Source organism: Tachysurus vachellii, chromosome 13, assembly GCF_030014155.1.
Source record: "Tachysurus vachellii isolate PV-2020 chromosome 13, HZAU_Pvac_v1, whole genome shotgun sequence".
Taxonomy (NCBI): domain Eukaryota; kingdom Metazoa; phylum Chordata; class Actinopteri; order Siluriformes; family Bagridae; genus Tachysurus; species Tachysurus vachellii.
The window spans coordinates 8,276,537-8,301,990 of NC_083472.1; the positions used below are offsets into that span (position 1 = coordinate 8,276,537).

At 34.2% G+C, this 25,454-nt stretch overlaps 1 protein-coding gene across 1 annotated transcript; it reads right to left on the minus strand.

The window, feature by feature from the left end:
* Positions 1-1,380: 1,380 nt before the first annotated feature.
* Positions 1,381-24,920, minus strand: cplx2b (complexin 2b). Its single transcript, XM_060885976.1, has 4 exons — positions 24,805-24,920; positions 10,545-10,697; positions 6,442-6,617; positions 1,381-4,982 (listed from the first exon to the last, which is right to left on the minus strand). The coding sequence occupies exons 2-4, from the start codon at positions 10,573-10,575 to the stop codon at positions 4,785-4,787; spliced, it is 405 nt and encodes a 134-aa protein (XP_060741959.1). The 5' UTR covers positions 10,576-10,697; positions 24,805-24,920; the 3' UTR covers positions 1,381-4,784.
* Between the last annotated feature and the right edge of the window lie 534 nt (positions 24,921-25,454).

Genomic DNA, 25,454 nt, shown 5'->3' on the forward strand with positions numbered 1-25,454 from the left:
AATTTATTTATTTATTTTTTTATTCTATAGATTTTAACTAAAGTAAACAAAGACTAAAGTATAAATTATTCATAGACAGGTTTAACAAATATTCGACACAGAAATGTTTTTAAAAATCAATTTTATTTGTGTATGATCTTTCCAAAAAGGCTAAAGTTAACTTGTAAATTTTCTTAATGAGAAATTTACAGTGAATTGGTTTGACAGACTTTTACTGTGACATGCAATCAAATAAATATTCCATCTGAGCTCACACTATACATTTCATATGCACACACACACACACACACATACACAGATGCACACACACCCTGTATCAAACGTTTTTTTCAATCTTTAATTTGTAAATTAATACCTTTCAACTTTATCATTATCTTGAACCATAAAAATAATATACAGTAGCACACCAAGGGGTGATTTAACATAAAAGAAGGAACATTGACATTGTTATAGTTATTAGTCTTTTTGGTAGATAATTGTGTTTACAAAGAAGTCCAGTTATATATTTGTCTGATTGTTAATTATCTTATGAGGAATACTCCTTCATACTGTTGTCTAACAGTGACCTATTTTAGCTGTTGGATGTAATAATTGTAATTTTTACAATGTTAGTATCCCCACATTGGAAAGGTTTAAGGTGGCAGTGTTAATGCAGATTAAAAAACAAAACAAAACCAAGAAAGTTTCAACATGCAAGAAAGAATTTTGTCCTACATGAGAAATTTTTTAATTTTTTAAATAAATGCAAACATTTTAAGAGTACGGTAGACTAAAATATTTTATTGGACATGATAAAGTTGAAAGTTAAACTATATAATATAGAATAATTGATCAGATTACTAACCCCAGCAGTAATACCCCTTAAGTGCAAGACTAAATCATCAAGCAGTAAACATTAATACATGTAATCTATTCACACATCACATGTTCAGTTACATTTTGTATAATTGCTTTTTCCAGAAAGAACATTCCAAGCTTTAAATACAGTCTATGTGAAAAATGTTGTACTCTTTATAAGAAATACAGTATGTAGCAACAGATTTTGAGAAATAATATTATTCCCCTGATTGAAGTTTTTTAGGTCCCTGGCAACAGAAACTGATTAAATTAATCATCATCTGAATTCATATTTACTCCTTAACTGAGAAATACCATGAGAAACCATTAGAAACCACAAATAAAGAAGTAAGAAGCTTATGTTATGCAGTCAAGAATATATATATATATATATATATATATATATATATATATATATATATATATATATATATATATATTTGATTAATCTCAAATAAAGTAATTCAAATAACATTCATTCAAAGTTTATTTTTATTTTCATTTTCTACTTCATGCACAAGAAAATGCATTAATGTACTAAATAAAATGTTGAGAATTCAGAGCGAGGGAACTGAGACGAATGTTTTAATACTCGTGTAAATGCAGCCTAATTTTCCTCTTTAAATAAATCTGTCTGCTAACATGGCAACAAAATATGACAGAGTGGGTATAAGTGTGGTATTGATAGCCCTTAGCACAGGTAGTTTCTATGAAATTTGCCTTAAGACAGAAATTAACACTCACAAACATTATTTCCATGTATCACATTGAGTAAGCCTGGCAAAGCTCAAATTTTAAGTGAAAGCACATATGATGTTGAGTTGGTCTACCGTGGATATGAAATAATGAGGCAAAACAAAACCAAACAAAGAAAAAAGCTCTCATGACCAGATATTAAACACTTTTTAACAGAGGAACATCATATTGGATCCAGGATATCTAAATGTAGAAGCACAATTTGTATATCCAGCCCTTTTACCCAGTTGATTAGAATGTGATGTCTTCTATAGAAAAAATGCCACTTGCAATTATATATTACAAACACGATAGATATGTTTGACCTAGGGTAAGCGAAACAATCAGACTAATTAAAAAAATAAATTCATCATACACTCTTAGAAAAAGAAAAAAAGAATATTAAACTGTACACTTGCTGAGGTAATACACTCCAGGGTACACTTTTTGTACTATTAGTGCATACCTTTTACCCAAAAAGCTGTGAATAATTTACCCTAAAAACTTTTCTATAAAAATTAATTATGCTCCCTGTAAATGAAATCATTATTAAAGGTCCAATGCAGCCACATTTCCAGGTGAAAGGTGCATAACGGTACAGAAGATGTTCTGGTACTACCCCAGCAAAAACAATAGGTACAGTTTTACAGGTACAGTACTATTTCTCAGAAGGTATAGTATTCATTTTTCTAAGAGTGTACAGTTTACAAAGTAGGACAGGTAGAACCATGTACAGAGCTAAACGACCAATCACTGTAAATTTCAAACATTCGGCTTTAAACAAGATTCCAAGAGAAGAACTAGATTACGTTTCAATCTAATGAGCAGCTTCTGTTGCAGGGACATTTGTACATAAACAGCACTGAACCTAGAGTTTTGGTATCAGACAGCATGCAAGTCATACATTGTGCTGTCTCTGAGACAATGAGACTTTCACATTCAGTTATGAAAACAGCCACAGCATCAACAGTACATGAGCTAACAACATGTCAAACGTTACAGACGAGCACGGACACATATACACATTCACATAGAAATCTTGTAGTTCACACTGTAGACATTAACAATGGCTTTTAGTATGTTATCGTTTCAGGAATTGTAGCATATATACCTAGGTATATACACAGTTTCACATACATGATGTCAGAGATTACACATAAGATAGGTGGATACACGAAGCATCCACAAACGTCTACATTTTACAGGAAATGAATGCATGACTGAAAATTGTTGACCTACATATTATTTTCATTAATTATTGCAGTCTACACAATATGGCTTTAACTAGTGAAAAAACATTCAGCACTAGAAAAAAAGTTCACTCTATCTTTCTATCTATTCAAAATAGAAAACTCACCTGTTCGATTGGATCTAAAACTGCTTTCAATATTTACTTCTAATAGGTTTTGAAGCAAATCCGTCAATTTAATGAGTGGCTCAGGGAGTTTTGTAAATTGGGTTTAAATACTCTCAGTAAATCTACAACTGCTAATTACACCTACAGTCCTTGCCTGACTAACAACAGTTAAAGGTTTTAGTATGTTATCCTTTATGCATTGCTCTGTCCAGGTTTTGACCTGACGGGTATTTATTTATTTAATTTTTTCAATATTAGATGAGTACACGTGTATATACACCCCTTCAAAATCTCTCCCTATAAAAGTCGATGTTTAAAGTGTGAAGAAATCAAAGACTTTTTGCCAACTTCATAATGGCATTATATTTTATGTTAGAAATGACACAGTGGTTCAAATGTTTACAAAATTATCTCCTACCGTAGATGGCTATAGCTATAACTAGAGCTATGGATACACAGATCGATAGCTATTTATCTACGGATATGGAAATCAAGATTACGTAGCATAAGATCTTGGCAGTATTAGACAGTAAATGGAGCTAGAGTGTGAATTTATATTGTATTTCCACTGATTCTTCCATTTGTTTTATTTGGAGGCCAGAAATAAAAACCAGATCTGTCTAGATTTGTTTACAGAAATTTCTATCTTTGGTTTATTGTTTTTTGAATGCAAATTTTGAGTCTGGTCTAGGCTTCAGTGGAGAAACATTTCTGTTTCCAAATGGCTGCACATTAACTAGCAGGCTTATTTCACGTTACATATTCAAAGTTTTGATATTGATACCATATAACTGCACTATAATGGTTGTATCTGATTGTCCTTAGGGGCAAAATTGTTACCTCCAAATGAATCAATTGCTCATTTTCTTCCGGAAAATCAAGCTCCAATCAGTGCAGTACTTTTTCAGCCTGGATTACAAATACAAGTATAATAAGTTTATGCGTTATTTTATATTATGCAAGTTTTTATTCATAGAAAAAATTTTGGTCACTGAAGTAATTTGTGGCAATGTGGCAGTGTTTTTCTTTACATTTTTCCCCCAGTGCAAACCTAAACATGCTTTCCTTTCCTATACTCATGCTGGCAGGAGTAATGTGCATATTACTTCTCTTTCAAACTTTAAACAATGACTATTACGACTCTCACCGATTAAAAGACTATTTTAAAAAAAGGAAGGAGAGTGTCCAAGAAATGACAACTAGACAATGAGCATTCAGGATGTCTAGAATGGCACACAATCATGTTCGCTCTTAGGTCTAAGCATGACAACACCAAACCTAAACAATTGCCCACTTATAACATGTTGTCCATAATCATTCAAGACCTAAAGTTTCTTTACAAAAACCAAAAAAGTTAAAAAAAATTCAAATTTGTAGAAAGTCATTGGAAGGCATCATGCTTAAATTGCTGTTATTTAAATTGCCCTCTTAGCTTTAACTGAAAATGTTGAGACTGGGAACAAGCTAGCTAAACACACACACACACACACACACACACACACACACACACCTCATTCCAGTGCCAGAGTTCTCGAATTCATGGAATGTATTCCTGTTGTATCCTTTATAATGAAACCCGATGGCTCACAGTTTGCAGAGTATGAGGCCATGGTTGTGCATATAAATTAACCAATAGAAAAATCTTTCACATATAAACAATTTGAACCTGAATGGCAGTGACAAGACTTTGTAGGGGAATGGATTGTTTTTATCAGTAGAAATAACAACTAAGACTTTGTTGAGGCAGTGAAAAGCCTTCCACAGTTTGGCAAGATTCCCACTATCCCCAGTCTCAAACTACATCTTCCTCCAAAAGAAACCCTCCCAGCAGCCACCAAATACAGTCTCATGTCCATTACTTTTTAAACATGTCCTGAAGAGGTCCAGGCAAGAATTTCAGGACTGTATCTAAAATGCTCTCCTCTTCTTCGTCGTCGTCGTCCCCGCACCCTGCAGGAATAGCCTTTTTTGGGCGAGTTAGTGAGCCTTCACAGGCTTGCTCCATGGCTGCTTTCTCCTCAGCCTCCTTCTCCTCCTTCTTCTTCAGTCCATACTATATAATCATAAAAGGAATCAGACCACAAACAAGATAAAGTATTCAAGAAATAATACATGCTTAAGTTTGTACAAATGCTTTTTGAATGTCTTTGTAACATGTATTAGAGAATAGTGGGTTTTTACTAAATTCTCAATGGTTTTCACAAAAAAAAAATCTCAATGTGCAAAAATGTTAAATGTTCAATAAAAATCATGTTGAATGCCTGCACTTGAATAGAAAAAAGATAATAACAGGTGCTTTGTCACTTTTCAAATCATAGTCATTCCCAGCGTGCCACAGCAGAAGCCTTGAAGAAGCCCCTTAATCCTCCACTGTTCAATTAAATGTGTGGATTTTATTCTGCCCCACTCATAAGCTGCTTTGGATAATAAGGTCTACTGTCTACCAAATGCCAGGAACTGTGCATCCTCTCAAGAGGCTGGTACTCAACTAATTCTAATCTAAATGACTAATTATATAGCGTTTCAGCGTCAGTTCAGGCAGGCCACATAGTCAAGCTGGGCTATCAGCTGATGTCAATTTTCTAACCCCGCCCATCAGCTGATCTGATTCCTAAGCGCGCTATTGGTCCCTTTCAAACAGGGCGCCCTGTTTAAATGCTTTTTCAGTCTGTCTGCTTGTCTGTTTCCTCTGCATTGCTGCAACCCACCTCCTCCCCTAGCTCCTCCTTGAAACTTTGTGTTTAACTTAATCAGTGTCATTCTGTTGTCACTGATGCAGGCTCTGTTCTAAATGGGGGAGTTTGTCTTGCTGCTTTCCCATTTAAATGGGAGATTGTCCCCCCACGAAGCTGCTGCTGTTCCCTGACTAGCTTTCATGGAGCTCATGAAAAGGATGGGGAATTCAGAACAGAGCCATACCGCCAAATGTAATTCTTTAAGCTTGCAAATAAAAAATTTGAAATATACATCAAAGAATTGTCTGTATTTTGACTCAAGTGGTCCTGACTAAACAATATTACATGTGCAACCTGTTCAGTCAGATCCCAATTTTTTAAAAATGTAATATGATAACATATTTACTTCTGATTGATAAAAGAGAAAAAAAAACAACACACTATTGATTCATTACTCATGTCTTTTCAGGTAGTTTTTCCTTTCTGCCGTTTCCCCAGCTTGCACATTAGAGAGCTCAATATAAATCTACATCAAGATTTCTGTAAAGCTGCTTTGCGACAGGGACTGTTGTTAAAAGGTCTATGCAAATACAATTTACTGTGTGTCAGCATTGAATATACTGAATAATTCCTTTAAAGACATGCATATGTGGCACCAGTCAAACGTGGGGTTTTTTTGTCACTTAAGAGCTGTAGACATAATGGGTTAAAAACACATATTGAAACATAGCATGACTCACTCAGTGTTAAAATTACATGAGTAATACTGTTAATGAATACTGAATCTGTAGTGTTGGCTCAGTTTCACAGGTATATGGAGAAAAACAGGAAGCTCACCTTATCTCTGATGTTCTGTCTGACCTTTTCTCTCTCTGCCTCCATGCGAGCATGCTTAGCCTTCCTTTCCTCCTCTTGTTGCCGCAGTGCCTCCTGCCTCTCCTCCTCTTTCTTCTGGGCATCTGGGTCTTTTTCTTCTTCTCCACCTAACATTTTCCCCATGTCTTTGGTGGCCCCTGTAGAGGGCAGCCAGAATCTGTGTTATTATTGGTTTTCTTTATTTTTTAACTTGATTTTTATTTATTTTTTTTGTAATTATTCAACGTTATACATGATAAATCAGTGAATTGTTACACCACCCATGCAGATTGTTTTTGTTAACCCTTTACACATGCCATATTATTCAATGATTAATCTAAACACATATGATTCAATAACTATTATCGATTATTCAGTGACTGTAAGGTAGGTGTTTGAAATATTATGTACTAACTGTCTTCTTAAAATATAAATACTGTACACGTAGACATAGATGGTCAAAACCACACAGTAGTATAGTGTCCTCTTGATTATTTTTTACATTTTAAATGAACAAGATAAGTGAACAAATACACAAACAAGCAAATAAATAAATAAATAATCGCAGAGGACAGAAAGAGAAATTCTCAGCATAACTGAAGAAGGCATAACTGTAAGCTTTAAGGTACTTATTTTAGGTTTGCTCACACTGTTTAAAGTGTCCTCTGTTTGCTTGTGAAAAGACTGTTTCACTGTGCGTGATGCTGTGGTGTTCTCAGTGTGACACGCTATCTAAATGGATGTTCCTAAGCCAAAATAAAGAAGCCAAACAGGGCCACTGGGGAGATACATGTTTCTCCTCCCTCACTGCCATCTGTTTCACTTGTCTAAGTCTGCATTTGAGAGATAGCCCTTTTAGAGCCAACTACAGTGTATTTCCTCTCCCCCCCCCACTATTAAAGATATTGGTCAGGACTGTGCTTTATTAACTCATCTATTCATTAAGCATCACCTCACTGAATTATCTGCTGATTGGAAAAAAGATTTCATAAATGATTTTATGACTTTATCTGATATTGACATCAAGCAATATATTTGCTGTTATTGCAATAAAATGATTTAAAATACAAGAAAATAAACTCATGCGTATTAGCCTACAGACGCGTTGAATGTTTTCTATTCTTCAACTTTAGCCCCAGTATATTTGACGAGTGCTCCATGATTTAATATCACATGCAATAAAAGTGTAACCTACTGTAATACTTTCTACAGCACACGACTTTTGCTTTAATTATTAATGTGGCTAATGACCCTGTCTGTCACTGTGTGAGGGATTTGTCTGAAAAACTGCAGCACAGCCATTAAGAACATCTGAGTGATGTTAACTGTATTAGTTGGTGTATTATTCAGCTGTGATACATTAAATTATATATATTAGATTAACATTTTCCTGAGTTTCATGGATATGATGGAGGAAAAGTGTTCTGGTCTCCTACTGTTACAAGATAAAGCACAAATCTATTCTATATAAACCTACATGAGTCAATGCTACAGTATATATAAGGCACAAAAGGAACCTAAATATCTGTTTTGCGTGAATCCATGTGAACCTAATCAGCAAAAGTAGAGTGTGAGAGAATCTAATTAAGTACTTCTTGTGGTCATTGACTTCATCTGTTAAATCAATGCATAGCTCATATTTCCATAAGCAGCTGGAATGACTTTTAAAATCTGAATACTCGCTCCTATGCTATGTGCAAAAACCCATTTCAAATCATTTCTAAATTATAATGCACATTATAATGTCTCTTGCCATTAATTATGTCCACAGGCTTCACAGGGTATTTACAGGCAAAAGGGCTAGTAGTTGAGGATTTAATTGGCAAATGTGTGTGTGATTAGGACACCTTGGGCTGACAGATTAGTGTTCAGCTATGGTCTAGCTGTGTGTACAGTCTCTAGAGTGTAGACAGTAAAAGGTCGCTTTTAATTTCAGGACTGGACTGCCAACTCCCGTTCCCCACCCCCTCCACACACACACGCACACACACATACACACACAAACACACACACAAACACGCACACACACACGCACACACACATACACACAAACACACACAAACATGCACACACACACACAAACACACACACACACACACACACACACACACACACACTCAGCTTCCTAAAAGATAATTGACTTGCCCCCCGAGTTGTCACCTTTTGGCTAACTGAATTTGAATGCATGAGTGTTTTGACATTCCTCTTGTATTCAAGGTCATTGCTGTTATATTCACTACTAAATGGTGCAACAAAATGAAATACACAAGTCTGACATAGGTCTGAAGAACACAAGTCTACAGACAAGCTTTAGTATTGAATTGATTTTTTATTTATTTTTGCAGCAATGGCTCAATAGCAACACAGCCATTTTAGCTAAAAGCTTTGCCACTTTTCATATTATTCCTATAAGAAATTTCTGCTACCAAATTAGCATTCAGGAAATTTGTAGGCAATGTAATGTAGTCCTGCTACATAGTGTCCTTACCATTCCAAAAGACAAGAGCTCCTTTATATTAGATTCTGCATGGCTTTACATCAAAGCACTGAATGAATGAAAGACTATAAGCATGAAGGATGGAAGATGGAGGATGGGTGGGCAACCGATTCTGATGATTTATCACACAGTGTTGGTAGATAGAGACAGATAGAGAGAAAAGCTCTTGTTCTTGAGAAAATAAAAATGATCATATAAACATAGTAATTAGGCTATTTTTCTTTCAAAGTAAGAAACAAAATAATACACCAGACCACTTACAACCTCCATCTGTGTCCACATATCTATAAAAAAATCCTTGTATTTTAAAATATTAAAGATTTGTATTTCTTGTAAGGAATCTACTGTGATGCAGATTTGATCTGTCATTGTGTTCTGGATGATTTTTATCTGTCATTAAACTGGGTGTTTATTTCTGAATAGCACTGATGTTTTACATACTCTCACCAGAGCCTTCTAAGTAAGAACCTCAAGTGCTATATCCTCCTGAATAATTTGTACAGGATGTGGAAGTTTGATGCGTAGATGTGTCCTGAATAATAGATGACCTTCATGGATAAATCATGTCCTTCTACTATTACTACAAAACTGTACACAGATTTTATTTGTGTAACCAAATGTTAGAAGTTGTGAGATTTGTCTGGAAGTAATGAAATTATGTTATAAATGCTTTATATGCATATTTGGACATAAAAATTTACATTTTAATGACATTGTAAAACATAAACACACACGCACACACACACACACACACACACACACACACACACACACACACACACACACACACACAAATGTACTACATAAATAACACCATTTCCAATGAAGAACATAATTTTGTAGACATTTCTGTCTTTATCAATCACTATAGACAGAGCGAAGCCCTGCATTTGAGATAGAGGTTTAAATCTTACCACAATTATGTTCCAATTCCAACAATAAAAGCAACAGCAAAGACCCGAGCTTTGATCTGAATCTAACTGCAATGAGTTGAAAGCAACAGTCCTGCAGCTGTCATGCTGCAGTTAGTCAGAACACATTTAAAGGAACAATTGCTATTTGTGATGCTAAAACATTAGCAGATAAAAGAACCATTAAAGCCAGTAATTCAAGCTTAGTGTTTTTGCCTCTGAGACACAATACGAAAGGTCATCGTCCGCTCACAATGGCTCTGAAGTGCCTGACACATCTGGACCCATCTGAGGCAATTGAGAAATACATTATCTATAGTCATTTAGCTGATAAAACTGATGCAAGGAATTGATTTGAGGAGTTGACCTTTAAACAAAACCGGTCCTCTTAAATAGGAAAATCTATATCTCATATCAACAAATGCCTGAAATCACAACGTATTTAGATCATAGCCTTGTGTAGAATGATGAAATAAATAAACTGTTGTTTTACTAACACTTATGGTATTACTCTTAAGTATCTGATAAATATTTTGTTGCCTGAATGCAGAAACACATAAACACATAACTGTCTTCTCTTCTATTATTGTAAAAAGCATGTTGTAAAAATAATAATAATGCCGAATTTTAGTCCAAACTGTCCAAGATAGAGACTATATTAGTGGTCAATTATTTACCTCCCAGTGCTTGCTTCATTACAAAATCCATGATGCACTTTGATTTCAGTTCTTGACAAAGCTACAAAGAATGACGCATGTAATCTGCAGTCCCAGTTGTGTTAGGCCGCTACAGCATGTGTTCTCTTGTGCTTGATGACGATGCGTTCACTTCTGTTGGGAAAAGAAAACATGAGAAAATATACTGGTAAATGGTCTATTTACAAAGAGATGGAGAAAATTAAAACATTCTATTCACAATCAGTAATGCATACAATGTATTAATCAATATTACAATTAAGAATGTAGATTAACAAATAAATTATGCACATATATTAGGATATAACAGATTGGTTTTGTGTGTTTCTGTCTCCATGTCTGTCTCTAGCAACAGAAATCTGACCCGTGGAGTGAAAACGATCCCTTTCATAACTCAATCAAGTTCCAAGTCAGGGAAAAGTAACAGAATTGATTATTAACACTCTCTCGCAAATGATGTGGGATTCATATAAAAACTGCCAACTGAGAAACTACTATTTCTAAGATTTAAGGGTGTAAGAATTATTTGTTCCCACTCCGACTTGTGTAAACAACAACAACAACAAAAAGGGGTGAGACAGCTGCAATGGAAAGCAAGAATTCACTGGATTTTGTCTAATATGTGCCACAAGGAGCTGCCTTTAGGTAAATTAAGCATGGCATTTTGTTAGATCATGTTAATGGACCGAAATGCAAACAGATGGCTGATATATAGCATGTTAGTGGGAATCAAATCCATTAGTTTTTTTTTTGTGGTATGCTTAGCACAGCATTATAAATACAGTAAGTTTATGAAACAAACCAACAAATGGTCTGTATTACTCATGTCCTTGTGCCTGGCAGCACAAGAGAAAAATGTATTTAAAATAACTGCAACAAGAAAGTATCTCTCCAAATAAAAATGGCAGAACATTTACATGCATGTCATGTGTTAATTTTTTAAATAATATAGTTTATAAACATGATAACCTAATAAACATGAACAGACAAGAACTGTCCATTTTACAACTGGCCATTGTAATGGGGATCATGGTAACACTGAACAATGTAAAACAAACTGAAAATGACACCAGTCTACCTCACATGGAAATAAGCAATGGGCTGGATTTATTGTATAATAGGTTTCTAATATATGAAATTGCCCACATTATCTCTTCAACTGCAAGCTTGCATCAGCTATGTCAAATAAAAGATTCAGTCTTCTTTATATTATTTAGCATATTTAAGACCAAATTATTTCACTGAAATACTTATAAGATATGAGAGAAAACTTCTAGAAGCCTCCTTTCCAACACAGCAAAGATGTCCTGCTTGAATATATATAACTTTAACTATTTATAACTATAACTATCACAGCTGTCACAATCTATTCCTATTGGGACACAGCACTGTATAGATTGGAACATTACTTTATTTTAGACACATCATGGGCTGAATCAGAGATTTAGTTGATTTAACTTGGGAATGGTTGTTCCATGGTCCTCTACAGCTTGATCCTGACACCACCTGACTTATATTAATAGGGTGGACCAGGAGCCAAACAGTAGTCGTATAGAGAGTGTATAGCATGGCTGGAAATACATCATAAATCTAATTTTAGTTTCCAGCCCTGAGCACTTTCACTATAGCATTACAGTATACTCATGTCATCCATCTTGCTAGACTAACAGGTAATTGAAAAAAGATTTATTAGATTGAATCGCATGAAATCACTGAGGAGAAATATGTTAATACCTGTGGAATATTATGATAAAACCATAACATATATATTCAGAGATGAACATATTTCTGATGTGATGTTGAATTGAACACATAGAATCATGTGCAAAAGGACACGGTAAAGAAATGTTATATACCATTAAGGCATAAGTGTCTTTTTATTAATTAATTAATTAATTAATTAATTAATGCACAGATGTAAATGAAGTCTGAATTTTCACTCCACCAATAATAGACTATTAATAAACAACAACATTACTTATGGCAAATTCTATAATTATTAATGCGTTTAAAACATATGTCATATTTCACACACACACACACACACACACACACACACACACACACACACACACACACACACACAGTATATATAATTTCCTTCTCTGTGCCCAAAGTAATTAAAGTTCAGTCATGATGATAACTAGAGCATATAAATAATTAAGTAATAATAAAGTATAAAGTAAGGCAGAGGAAAGGCTAAGCATAATAATGAAATAGATTAGCAAACCTTATAATGGCTTGGCCAGGTCTATACAACAATGTATGTATCCACTACTCTTTTTATATATTTTGTGTTGTATATACTGTATATTATATTATGACCCTATTCTTTTTATATATTTTTGCTGCTGTAACAGAGAAATTTCCCCATTGTGGGACGAATAAAGGTATATCTTATCTTTTCTTATCTTATCTTATCTTATCTTATCTTATCTTATCTTATCTTATCTTATCTTATCTTATCTTATGTGCTACAAGATTGCATACCTCTTCTTTGTTAGGTTTACAGCATCTACTGATTTGATACATTAGACTTTTATAAGACTATTTTAAATCAAATAAGCTAATACTTCACACAGACAAGAATATCGCTTGAAAATAGACAGGTCTAGATATGTTCTGTCATATTATATATAAAGAAAGAAAAAAGAAATAAATTAGGAAAGAAAGAATATGGAAATACACCCATTCATTCATTTTTATTAATCACTAAATACTATATCCCAGGTTCAAGGTAGATCTAGAGATATTTATTACAGCACGACATCCATAGACATTCATATACTCATTTACAGCTGAGAAAATTAGTGTAGCCAATCTCTCAAAAGCATGCTGTCCTAAAACAAGCTAGTAAGTGTGCTAGCTTGCTTTCAGACAGCAGGCTTTAAAAAGGGAGGATGGGGCAGGAGGAATCTCACATGGACTTGACTTGAGCTCAGGGTCAAACTGAGGACCCTGGATGTACAAGTATAGTACAGTGATATTTCTTTCTGCAAATTACCCATGCTTGTTAAGAAGGTAGGGTTATAGTGAGCGCTGAGCTAGCCATGATATGATGTCTCTGAAGCAGAGAACATTGAGGTGTTTTTGGCAGGTTGGCAGTGCTGGGATTTGAGCTCATGACCTTCTTAGCTTAGACTGTAATAACGGAATGAACTACTAAGCTACCACTGCCAAAAATGATTGAGGAATGATTCTAATAAACTGCACAATATGCATTTATATATATATATATATATATATATATATATATATATATATATATATATATATATATATATATATATATGCATATTGTGCAGTTTATTAGAATCGTGTGTGTGTGTGTGTGTGTGTGTGTGTGTGTGTGTGTGTGTGTGTGTGTGTGTGTGTTGCATGTATCTCTGGGTGGTGATGTAAAAGTTTTGTTCATTATTTCAAGTGCAGAATTCGTTAGGAGCAGATACATATAATATCTATACATGCAAGGCCACTGGCTACATGCCATAATCCTGTTGCAACCAACCATAGCGTTTCCAACAAAAACTTAATGACCTTGGCGAGTGGGTCCAGGCGATAGGAAAATCAATGAATCAGGTTGCCTTAGAGCTGTCAGAGATACACGTGAACAGAAATTGCTGTTTGGCTAGGCTGCTGATTATATAGAAAGAATCTATGAAGAGATATGCTGGAGGAATAAAACAGCAAAAGAAAGAAAACCCTGACACAAGATCTAGTTCTATAGTGATTCTGGCAAACATGTTATATCAATTAAAAAATACAAAAATACAACATTTTAGACAATAAATACCTTCCTTTATAATGCTTTCTTCACCTATACCTGTAAATTCATAGACTGAAATCATTTATTCCTGTGGCTGAATGCTCATAAATTGTAGCAGCAGTCTGTGCTAAAAGGAAATGTGGTCTGGCTTCATACATTTTTTACTACAATATCATACACCAACCCCATCATATTAGAGGTCTGTAACAAATTAGTGGAACTCAACTCATTTTTACCCCTTAGCCTAAGAATAGATTCTAAAAAAAGCCATCTCATTTTTCCATTGCTTGAAGGACAAAGTCATTACAATATAGATATCTCAGTATAAATGAGCCTTTGTCACAGAAGGACACTGGGGGATTTTTTTCTCTATGAAATGGAATTGAGAATCACTGGATTCATTTGTAATGCCAGATTTTTAAGACCATCCATCCGTCCATCTAACCATCCATCCATCCATCCATCCATCCATCCATCCTTCTTCTGTATCGCATATCCTACATAGGGTCACCCATTTTCAATGCACATTTTAAGACTATTTGCTTTAAACAACCATTTTTCCATTTTTAATTCTAACATTTAATTGTATTAATGTAATTATAATTGATAAGAGACAGTTTTAATCTAGCAATTATCATCCATTTGGACATCTTCTTTACTCATTATATTCCACATCTATTTACTTATCAATTAGTGAATGGTGCACATGTTTACATGTTTAGCATGAAGTTCTACTTCTACAACACCTAAATAAACAGATGACATTTACAAAGAGTGGTTTTAAATGTGCAGTAATAAAAATGTCCTTTCACTTATAGCACATCTGAAAAATTATTTGTACCATACTGGAAATGTCACATAATGTCGAACATAATGTCAACAACATTCTGAACGTCTCCTTGCTTTGAGCGCTACAATATTCCATTGGTAGAGGAGATTAACAGTTTTTAGTTTTTTAGTTTCTAAAAAATAAAAATATCACCTACACCAGGCATTTGAGGTGCCAGATTTCCTCATGTGAATCACTTGAATGCTTTGAATTTTAATTTGTTAATTTGTTATTAATGTATAATCAACTACAGGTTTTGTTACAATGATCCCCAAACCCCAAATTAAAATCATCCCAATCAGCCACTTTGCAGTTTTCACTCCTGTAATTATGTAAAAACTTAATAATACATTAATTAATCAACAACTACTGACAGCAATAAATTAATAAATTAATTAATAAAGTAATAAATAAATAAATAAATTAATTAATTAATTTATTTATTTAATGCTGTCAGAAGTTGTTATTCATAATGTTATTTTGCCTACCTTTTGGCTACCTTCACTTATTACCACTCCTGTTACCATATGCAAATATGATGTTTTTTTGGAATACATTTGTGCAAAGAGGAATTAATCTATATTTTCCAAATTATCCATAGCACCTTTCATCCTTAAAAACACTGTACATAACAAACATGTTGGTTGGCTAACATTGTGCACTTTATTAGCATCACCTGTACACCTACCCATTCATACACTTATCCAACCAGCCAATCGTGTGGAGGCAAGGGGATGCATACAATCTTGCTGATTCAGACCAGCAACTTGTGTAATGTTCACATCGACAACCAGAATAGGAAAAAATATGATCTCAGTGATTTTGAACATGGCATAAGTGTTGCCTCTAGACTAGCTGTTTTTTAAAAAAGTGTTCGTTCACAGAAACCGTGTGCTCTGTGAATATATATGTGTGTTGTCCATGGTTAAACGTTAGACTGAGTAACAAATAACCAATTACTTTTTAGTCTAGTTCCTTCTTTGTTAATCTTACCTTCCACAAGTAAAAAGCAACCCTGTACTGTGTACAATGACTGCTAATGTAATTTAAACCTTAACCTCTCCTAATTTTCATATTATTGTTCAAATACCCTAATCACATAATTAGTTATTTGTGATGACGATATGTCAAAATGTCAAAGAAGAATGTCAAAATAACAAATCTGTACTGAAATACAACTGAATTGGAATCAATTTCGAGCTGATATCAAACATTTAAAAATGTAGTATATACTACAGTCTGAATCATTATTTCTCACACAAATCTTTATTAGCATAGTTTTATGTTAAGAACCACAAAGTGGTCTGAGCTACACATGAAAAAAATCCGAGTCAGTAAACATGAACACATGGGGGTCATATGGCAGCATACTGGAAGTCAGGGTATGGAGCATAATTAAATTAAACTGCATGTTTCCCAACCCTGGTATACAAAATGATTCTGACAGCAAAGCACCATATACGGTAAGATTAAATGTAGGGCATAGAGCCAAGAGAAGATGCTGTGCAGATCCATCACTCCATAAGACATTAAGGCTTTAATTTCTTTACTGTACATGAGCCTGTTTCAAACATGTTGAAGATCTGCTGATTACATGCGATAATGTTAATGAAAATATTACATTAATGTGTGAAAATAAAAATAAATGTTCTATGAAAAAGAATAAACATATACCCAATATGACCCAATTCTGTTTCTGTAAAATTAAAAACGTCAATAAATTGTTAAGTAACTGAAGGTTAGTCTTTGCTTTTGGGAAATTAAAGTCTTAGTAAGTCTCTTGAGGAAGTCTTTGTTCTTATCAAAACCATTATATATCTGTGTAATGTTTGAATTTATGGGATTCTTCACCCATTCGTGCTGTGTCTTTAATTAACTTTGGCCTCTGCTTTGCCTACTTCATGCATGCTTGACTGAACAATAATTTGTGGTTTTAATGATGAGTGACAGTGTTGTAAGTGCTGCTGAGGAGGTGAGTGTAGAGTTTGCCAAGGAATTATCTTTGCATTTCACACATGGTACCATTGTATTTGTATACCAGGGGTTCACAATCTTTGGCCAGTGACGTCAACACCACACCAATAATTCCTGTCTAATTAGTAAAAATATAAAACAAGTGCTGTTTAGAGTAGAGCATGAATATTGTAAAGAGTCTGTTTTTTTATGTTACTCTATGAATATAACAAAATGACAGAAAAAGTAATATTGTCCATAATTTTGTATAGGCATAGATTAACATTATAAATAATATAAATAATAAAAATGTCCTTTCACTTAACGAATATAGCACATCTGAAAAATTATTTGTACCATACTGGAAATGTCACATACAGTAATGTCGAACATAATGTCAACAACATTCTGAACGTCTCCTTGCTTTAAGCGCTACAATATTCCATTGGTAGAGGAGATTAACAGTTTTTAGTTTTTTAGTTTCTAAAAAATAAAAATATCACCTACACCAGGCATTTGAGGTGCCAGATTTCCTCATGTGAATCGCTTGAATGCTTTGAATTAATGTACGTGATCTTCTGGATTTGTTATCAATGTATAATCAACTACAGGTTTTGTTACAATGATCCCCAAACTTAAACTCAAAATTAAAATCATCCCAATCAGCTACTTTGCAGTTTTCACTCCTGTAATTATGTAAAAACTTAATAATACATTAATTAATTAACAACTACTGACAGCAATAAATTAATTAATAAAGTAATAAAGTAATAAATAAATAAATAAATAAATAAATAAATAAATGTAATTTATTTAATGCTGTCAGAAGTTGTTATTCATAATGTTATTTTGCCTACCTTTTGGATACCTTGACTTATTACCACTCCTGTTACCATATGCAAATATGATGTTTTTTTGGAATACATTTGTGCAAAGAGGAATTAATCTATATTTTCCAAATAATTTTGTATAGGCACAGATTAACATTATAAATAATGGTCTTCAAGTTTGAAACCAGATTGTATATGTTCTGTATTGTATTGTAACCTATATTGTTTAGGTCATTTGTATATAGGACAAGAAGTAGAGATGCTGCTTGTCTGAAACTTTCCAGTAGTGAATATAATGAAAATTAGATTTGCAAAGCTAATACTCAATAGGAATAAAAGGGATTTGGATATCCACCCAAAGATCACATTTAAATAACCTCTTAGGTCCCACCTGAGTGTTTCGCACAAATTGGCAGGGGCAAATGAAGTGGCTTTTAAGAATCAGGTGTGAAGTGTTGTTACCAGGGCAACAGCTTTCCATGTAAAACATAGGGTGCCATGAGGAGATCATGAGGCCTAGTGGAGAACAGGAGACTCCAGGACATCAACTCTTCATTACCCATCACTCTTTCCACACACTGTACGCTTCAGCACACAGCAAGTTGTACCTGGGACTTACAGAATAAAGCTTGTATTGGCTGGAAGAAACTTTGGCTAATTTTTGCCAAGGTTTTGCATCATCTCTCTCAGGTACAGTACCTGTACTTGCCTGTCAAGGCTTTTAATAACTGACCAATAGGGAATGTCTACATTCAAAATGTTTAAATTTAAGATTTTTTTTGCTACTTATAAAGGCTAAGCTCCCAGATAATTAATGAAACACCTACAAGTTATGTCAGTCACCTTACTTTCTACTACTACATCTGCACATTTTCTCTGAATATTTTCTGCAAGTCTTCAATGGTTGTACAATATATTGCCCTTTTATCATATTATATGATTATATGCCCATTTATCATACTTAGAATAAAAATCATCCAGTTGAAAATATACATCAATAAAAACTTTTTTGAATTGGGATTAAATATTTAAATGTTGTACTAATTTGCATATTGAAAAAATTTTATGATCATCATTTAATGATTTTGCGCAGAATTTATTTTGTTTCTTTGTTTAACTGTGTCACTCAATGGTCAGATTGTGGTGCAAACCAGTGACATAAAGTATATTGGCTTATGTAATCTGTATTTGTTTAGCAGGTAGATATTCAAATTTGAATAGTGGACATGACCTAAACTGGAGGCTTTCATTTTATTTTATTTTATTTCAAAACACTGAAAAAATAGACATATCAGTAGAAATGGCAAGACTGTCAAATATAAAATATGGCTCTGACTGTACCTGAATCTGAGCTACATCACTTAAAATCATAACTGTTCCCAACTAGAGTTATATACAGGACTATGTTTCCATCCCTATCACATAGTTTTTAGATCTGTTTGTATGATATATTCTACCTATATAACCGGCATGACCCTTAGCAGGTTGTTACTAATCATGCTGTAAATACAATGTGCAGTGCTAGGTTTTGTTTCATAACTGGCCACTCGCTCATACCTGCATAAAAGTAAAATCCCTCCAACTATTGTGACATTTTTTGTTGTGTCCTTTGGGATCCCCATTCTGATCCACGTCTCTAGTCTCAACAACAGATGCCCTGTGAATCTTTCTTGCAAATTTGCTAAAAAAAAAATCTGATATCTTCATATGTAGAACACATTATCTGTTCATTCTAAATAATATATTCATATTTGGTTCTCTGGAACAGAATTTTACATAAAATTATTTAACACCATTCAATATCTTATGTATAATAAATATAATGAGAGGCTATGACTCCTGTATGCTACTGTGGAGTCAGACTTCTTTTGTGAATAAAGATGTAGTTTGATGATGTTTAATATATCAAAGCTGACATGTGACCTGATCCTTCTGACACTGCGATGACTGGGAATTATTCATTATCACAGCAGTGCAGGAGTACCATATTATATAGTATTATTTTGTTCCTTGAATTTTTGGTCATTTTAACTAAAGAAATCACACACACTGTAGAAATATTATGTTTGAGTATTATGTCAATGTTCAAATATTAAACATTAAATATTATTTCTTTCACTCCTTTTTATTTTTTTCAGTATTGATGCATATGGGCCACTCACTCACTCACTCATTTTCTACCGCTTATCCGAACTACCTCGGGTCACGGGGAGCCTGATGCACATGGGCCAACATAAGAATATTTACACTACAGAAAATATGAATATTTATTACAAGAGCAGTTGCTTTAAACGAAGGTTTTTTTGCCCTCACTTTCACTAACCACCTGCTAAGTAGGTGTCAAAGTATATCAGAGTGTGCTAATAGCATGGGAAATCACAGAAAATCCTTTCTCATATGGGGCCAATTAGCCCCTGTCACAACACTGTATGTCTGCCACACATCTACTGACTTCAGTAGTTACAGCAGAATTCATATGTAGATGTGCAGAATTCATGCAAAGGTACCGCCACTTTTATGGATAAGTTTACTCTTGGGTTTCCAAAAGGTAGGTCTCTATATCTCCTTCAAATTTTTATTATTACTTTATTATTAAATGTTACAAGCTTGTTGTGCATGTATATAGGTATTAAAACCTTTAAAATGATTACAAAACCCATAAGATTATACTCTTATAATAGACTATAGGTCTAAAAGAGAAGACGGCGCTACAATATACTACTAGATATCATTACAAATTTTCAATCGTTGATTAACTTTATACAAATTTGTGATTTGCGAGTTTTAATTAAGATCTGAATGTCATTTATTAATAATAAATTAAAATAATATAATAACTAATAATAAACATACAGAGAATAACTGATAGACACATTTAAATACATAGTAAATAGACAAAACACATCTAAAAAGCTTTTACATAAATCATCACTTTATGATCATGGCCGCCTCAGTCACCCCAGGCTTGCTCATTGGGGATAAAAACAAACTCATTTAAATGTATCTAATATTAATCTTGAATTTTTGTATTATATTAATCTTTATATGAACATTTTCTTTCATGTTTATGTTCTGTGAAGCTGCTTCAAGTCCATTGTTAAAAGCACTATACAAATAAATTTGAATTCGAATTTGGAGAACAACTTTTTTTTGTTAACTACTGATGTTTTATTAGTCCCATATTTTGTTTACCAATAAATCTTGTCATGTTTTTTTTTTTAATCTTGTCCTGCTCAATTCATTAACAAATAATTTGCTAAGCGTGCTACTTTGGCTCTCAGACCTGTAGAAAGGCTAATTACTTTCTGCTGTTTTATCATTATCTGGGTATAAACAGCAGGTAGTTAACACAGAGCTTATAAAGTAAACAATCTAAAAATCCCGGCTTGCAACATCTGTCTAGTAAGACTTTCATATAAAAGCATGATTAAGTTTTCATCCACCACATGTAGTTTTTTAAGATTTGCAAACAATATTAGCAGTAATACTCCTGTGGAACATATATTAGTCCATCTGTGGCACAGGAACAGGCCTGCTGTGCTTTATGATGTATGGTAGAGCTTTTTATTTTTGCAACTGCATTTAAAATGAGTAAAAAACAATATTGTAAAAACAACATTATTATCTTATTTTATATTATATTAAATTATATTTTCTATACAATGAATCATACAAAAGAAATTGTATTAAAAGTGCTATCAGTTCAAACAAATATGAAATATAATAGATTATTCAGTTAAATAAATCATAAACAATCAAACAAAAAAAAAAAAACAACTTAATGTTTGGGTACCTTATGTATCTGTTGTGAGTTGGAGGATTGCTAAGTGTCTGCCCAATAGTGTGCCATTTAGAAGTAAGAAGAAAGATAAGCTCTTATTTAAAATGATGCTGTGAGCAGGCATCCAAAAGATAATCATCTCCAGCTATTTAACTTCATTAAAGATATTTCCAAATGTCTAACTGCGTGTCGCAAGGGTTTTGTTCAACACTTTTGTTCTGTTTGGGGTCAAAATGCTCCGATCACGCCGAAACGTTTCAAAATTCTTAAATCATGTTTGTATTACAAAAATTATGTTTATGCCATTTTAATCTTGGATTAACAAGGTACCTTTGAACAATAAACATTGCATGTAAATCTAAAATAAAATGTTGACGTTAATGTGATTGTCCCTTCCTCTATGTCTATCATTTACACTCCCACCTGTGCACACACACCTGCCATCATGAGGATCTCCAAGCACTGGAAGAGGTTTTGTGTGCATTTCAATTAATATTGTTTATTGTTTAGACTGTCAATAACTGAGAAGAAGATAAGACATATTTTCATGTGTATTTCTAATCTCTGTAGTAGAGAGGCGTCCAATATCATGCTCATTTATTCATAGTCATAAAAAAAACTCTGCTACTGTGTGCTACTAGTCTAGTGTGTATTCTCGCAATAATGACTAATCACTAAACAGACGACACAAAATGTCAGAGATCTGGACATATTTCATGATTAATGATGACTATCACATATCAAAGTGATACAAAATGCCAGTATCTTCCTACAATACAAGTAACCCAATAAAATATCTTAAATATAAAATGCTAGAAGCACACATCAGCAACTAATTTAACCAATTAAAATGCAAGTAGGTAAAGTAATAAAGAATAGATCTATTAACTCACAGAAATGGACATTTGTATTGTTGTGCCACTATGTTAACCTGGAAAACTTCTCATTTCTGTATTAGTGTTGGTATTAGTATTGTCCAGAAAGAAAATTTTTTTACACGTGTTCATGTGCTCTGTACTCAGGAAGGTGTTTTATGTTTTCTACTAGATTTTTTTTGCCCCCTGGCTGTTTCATGTTTAAGGATTTCCTATGGGGAAAATGCCATTATAACCTAGCAAGATGAATGTGAATATCAGAAAGCTCAGACTACATCCTGCATGGGCTATTTCTTTGGTGCAGATATGAATTATTTAGAACTTGATTTCTTTCTCTGCTGCTGGGCCTTTGCTGATGAGTTTTTGAAAAAACAAATAAAAAAAATAAACAAGGAAAAGCTTCAGAATATGCCATTCTTCCCCTGTCACATACAACATATTAATATGATGTCACGCACACACACTTCTTTCACTTTGGTTAGTTTTATATTCGGTTAAGGTGTGTATGTGTGTCATAACATTGTTTTTTTCTTTCAAAGCCAAAGATTTCCAGTAAGGTTATCAGGATTATTTAAATTAAGTTTTTCAGACTCCAGTGTAGCAAACCCAGCATCCAGGATCATTTAATTTCTTTTGCAACTCAGTGTCACATGACTGAACTCTTCACATCATTGTCATGTTTAGTATTTTACTAACATAACAAGCATGTCATAGCAGGAAAATCACAAAGGTGTCCTGGATTTTGACCTTTTAATAGTGGACAAATAGATTACAACAATCTATCAACATTTAAGCAGTGGATAAGTAAAAAGGCTGCTTGTTATCTCATAACACAATAGAAGTAGGCTTTAGACACACTGTTATATAATTTTTTTTTGTTATTTAATGTTAGCCTTTTTCCCATACTGTAGATGTGTCTGAAATGGTTATTTTGAAATTCCACAGCATTTATCTAATTATGGGATGTACATGATTTTATTTCTACAATTTCCTTGTGTTTTTTTTTATTTGCCCTCCCTGTCAGATTATTATATTATCAAATAATTGTATAGTTTTTCATTGTTTAATTATGTCCTTTTATTCTTGGATTATTGCAATCTTTTAACCTTCATACACTGAACAGCAAACATGAGTGCAGTACAGCAGCTTTAGTGTGACTGTTAAGTAATGACAGCATCCTTGTGTTGTGAAAGCACATGAATGTTCAGAGGCTACGCATTATTCTACTTATACCTCAGTATCAGTATCCAGTGGTGAAAAACATAAATGTGCATTCAAGGCATCTGGTGTGCAGACTTTTACTGACAGCTAGAGTCTCTGTAGTACAGAGAAGCATCACCATGCTTTATGTTTTTCTGCAAAGGTTTCGTGTAGTGTTTATTGTAAGCTATTGTCGTCGATCTGCCCATCAGTACTAATTGACTCATTTTTACACATCTCTGTCCCAAGCTAATTGAGAGACTTTTGAGTGCAGTTTACACATCATCCCACCTTCGTGTTTGATGTACTTCGAACTGCCAAAAAAAGACATATCCTACAGTATGCATGGGATAAGACTTATTACTTAATAAGCGTTACAGAGCGCGCGCGCGCAGACACGCACACACCAAACAAACAAACAAACAAACAAACACAGCCGATCGTGATCGTGAGACATCAGGGAAGATCAATTCAGCATCAAATCAATTATTTAAGCTGTGTATGCATGTGAAAACCTGCTATAAACAAAGCGCATCTGTTCAGGCCCATGCATGTTACTGGTGGAACTATAACGGAAAGGAACCTTATGAGAAGAAGCAATGTGTATGTAATTTCGGGGTGAGGACACCAGCGTTACACCGGCAGCCTCCACAACGAAACCAACAGCAGCAACATCTTCCGCCGCCTCCACCATCTCTCTCTCTGTATCCTGCGCATCCTTCCATCCTCCTTCCGCATAAAAGCAGTCACAAATGCGCACGTTCATGCACATGGAAACTGGTGTATATACTCATGGTGTGTGGGTGCGTGTTTGAGTGAATGTCTTATGTTTTTTAATTTATTTTTAATTGATTTAATTTTGCTCTACACTCCCCGTGCAACATGAGGCTTAAGCGGCGCATCCCGTTTTACTCCGCGCGCCCTGCGCCTTACACGATACCCCGTGACCGCGTGCCTATGAAGATGAGCTATAAAAGCAGACATGCAATGATCATAAGGCATACAGACCTGCGTGAACAGGAGGGAGAGAGGGCTGCAGCCTTCGGGTTAGTCCGCCTTATCTGTTTGAAGAGGACAGCGTCTGCTAGCCTGCGCTGTTTCGAGACTCCCTCTTACCCTCCGTCCCTCCCTTCTTCCGCAGAGCTGCACTCCTCCTACCTTCACTCTGTACCTCCCTCCTCTCTCTGTCCCCTCACTTTAGTCTTCAGAAACCTGCTATAAATAACAGCAGTCCTACGCGTCTTTTCCTTGCAAACAATGCAGTAATACTTCCTACGACAACAACAACATTATCAAGATAATATTCCATTTAAAATGGCGTTTTCAATATGCTATCATCACTGTTGCTTTAACATGTACAGAGTTTCACTGGATGCAAAGCTGTTGATCTGGACACATTCTTACTGTGGCATAAACACTTGTTTTACATCCAAAGTGCGGAATTATACCTGAAAAGACAGACTAAACACTTAAACTGTTGTACAAATGCATTTAGTCATTAATCTTTTAGAGCCACACACACAGAGGTAGCTGCAAGAAATAAACAAAACAGTTTAAATACTGACATGTTGTTTGGAGGTAGGAGGATGTAAAATTCACACGGACATGAGGACAACATCTGATATACTGTATGTCAAAGACATTAACCCAGGGACCAG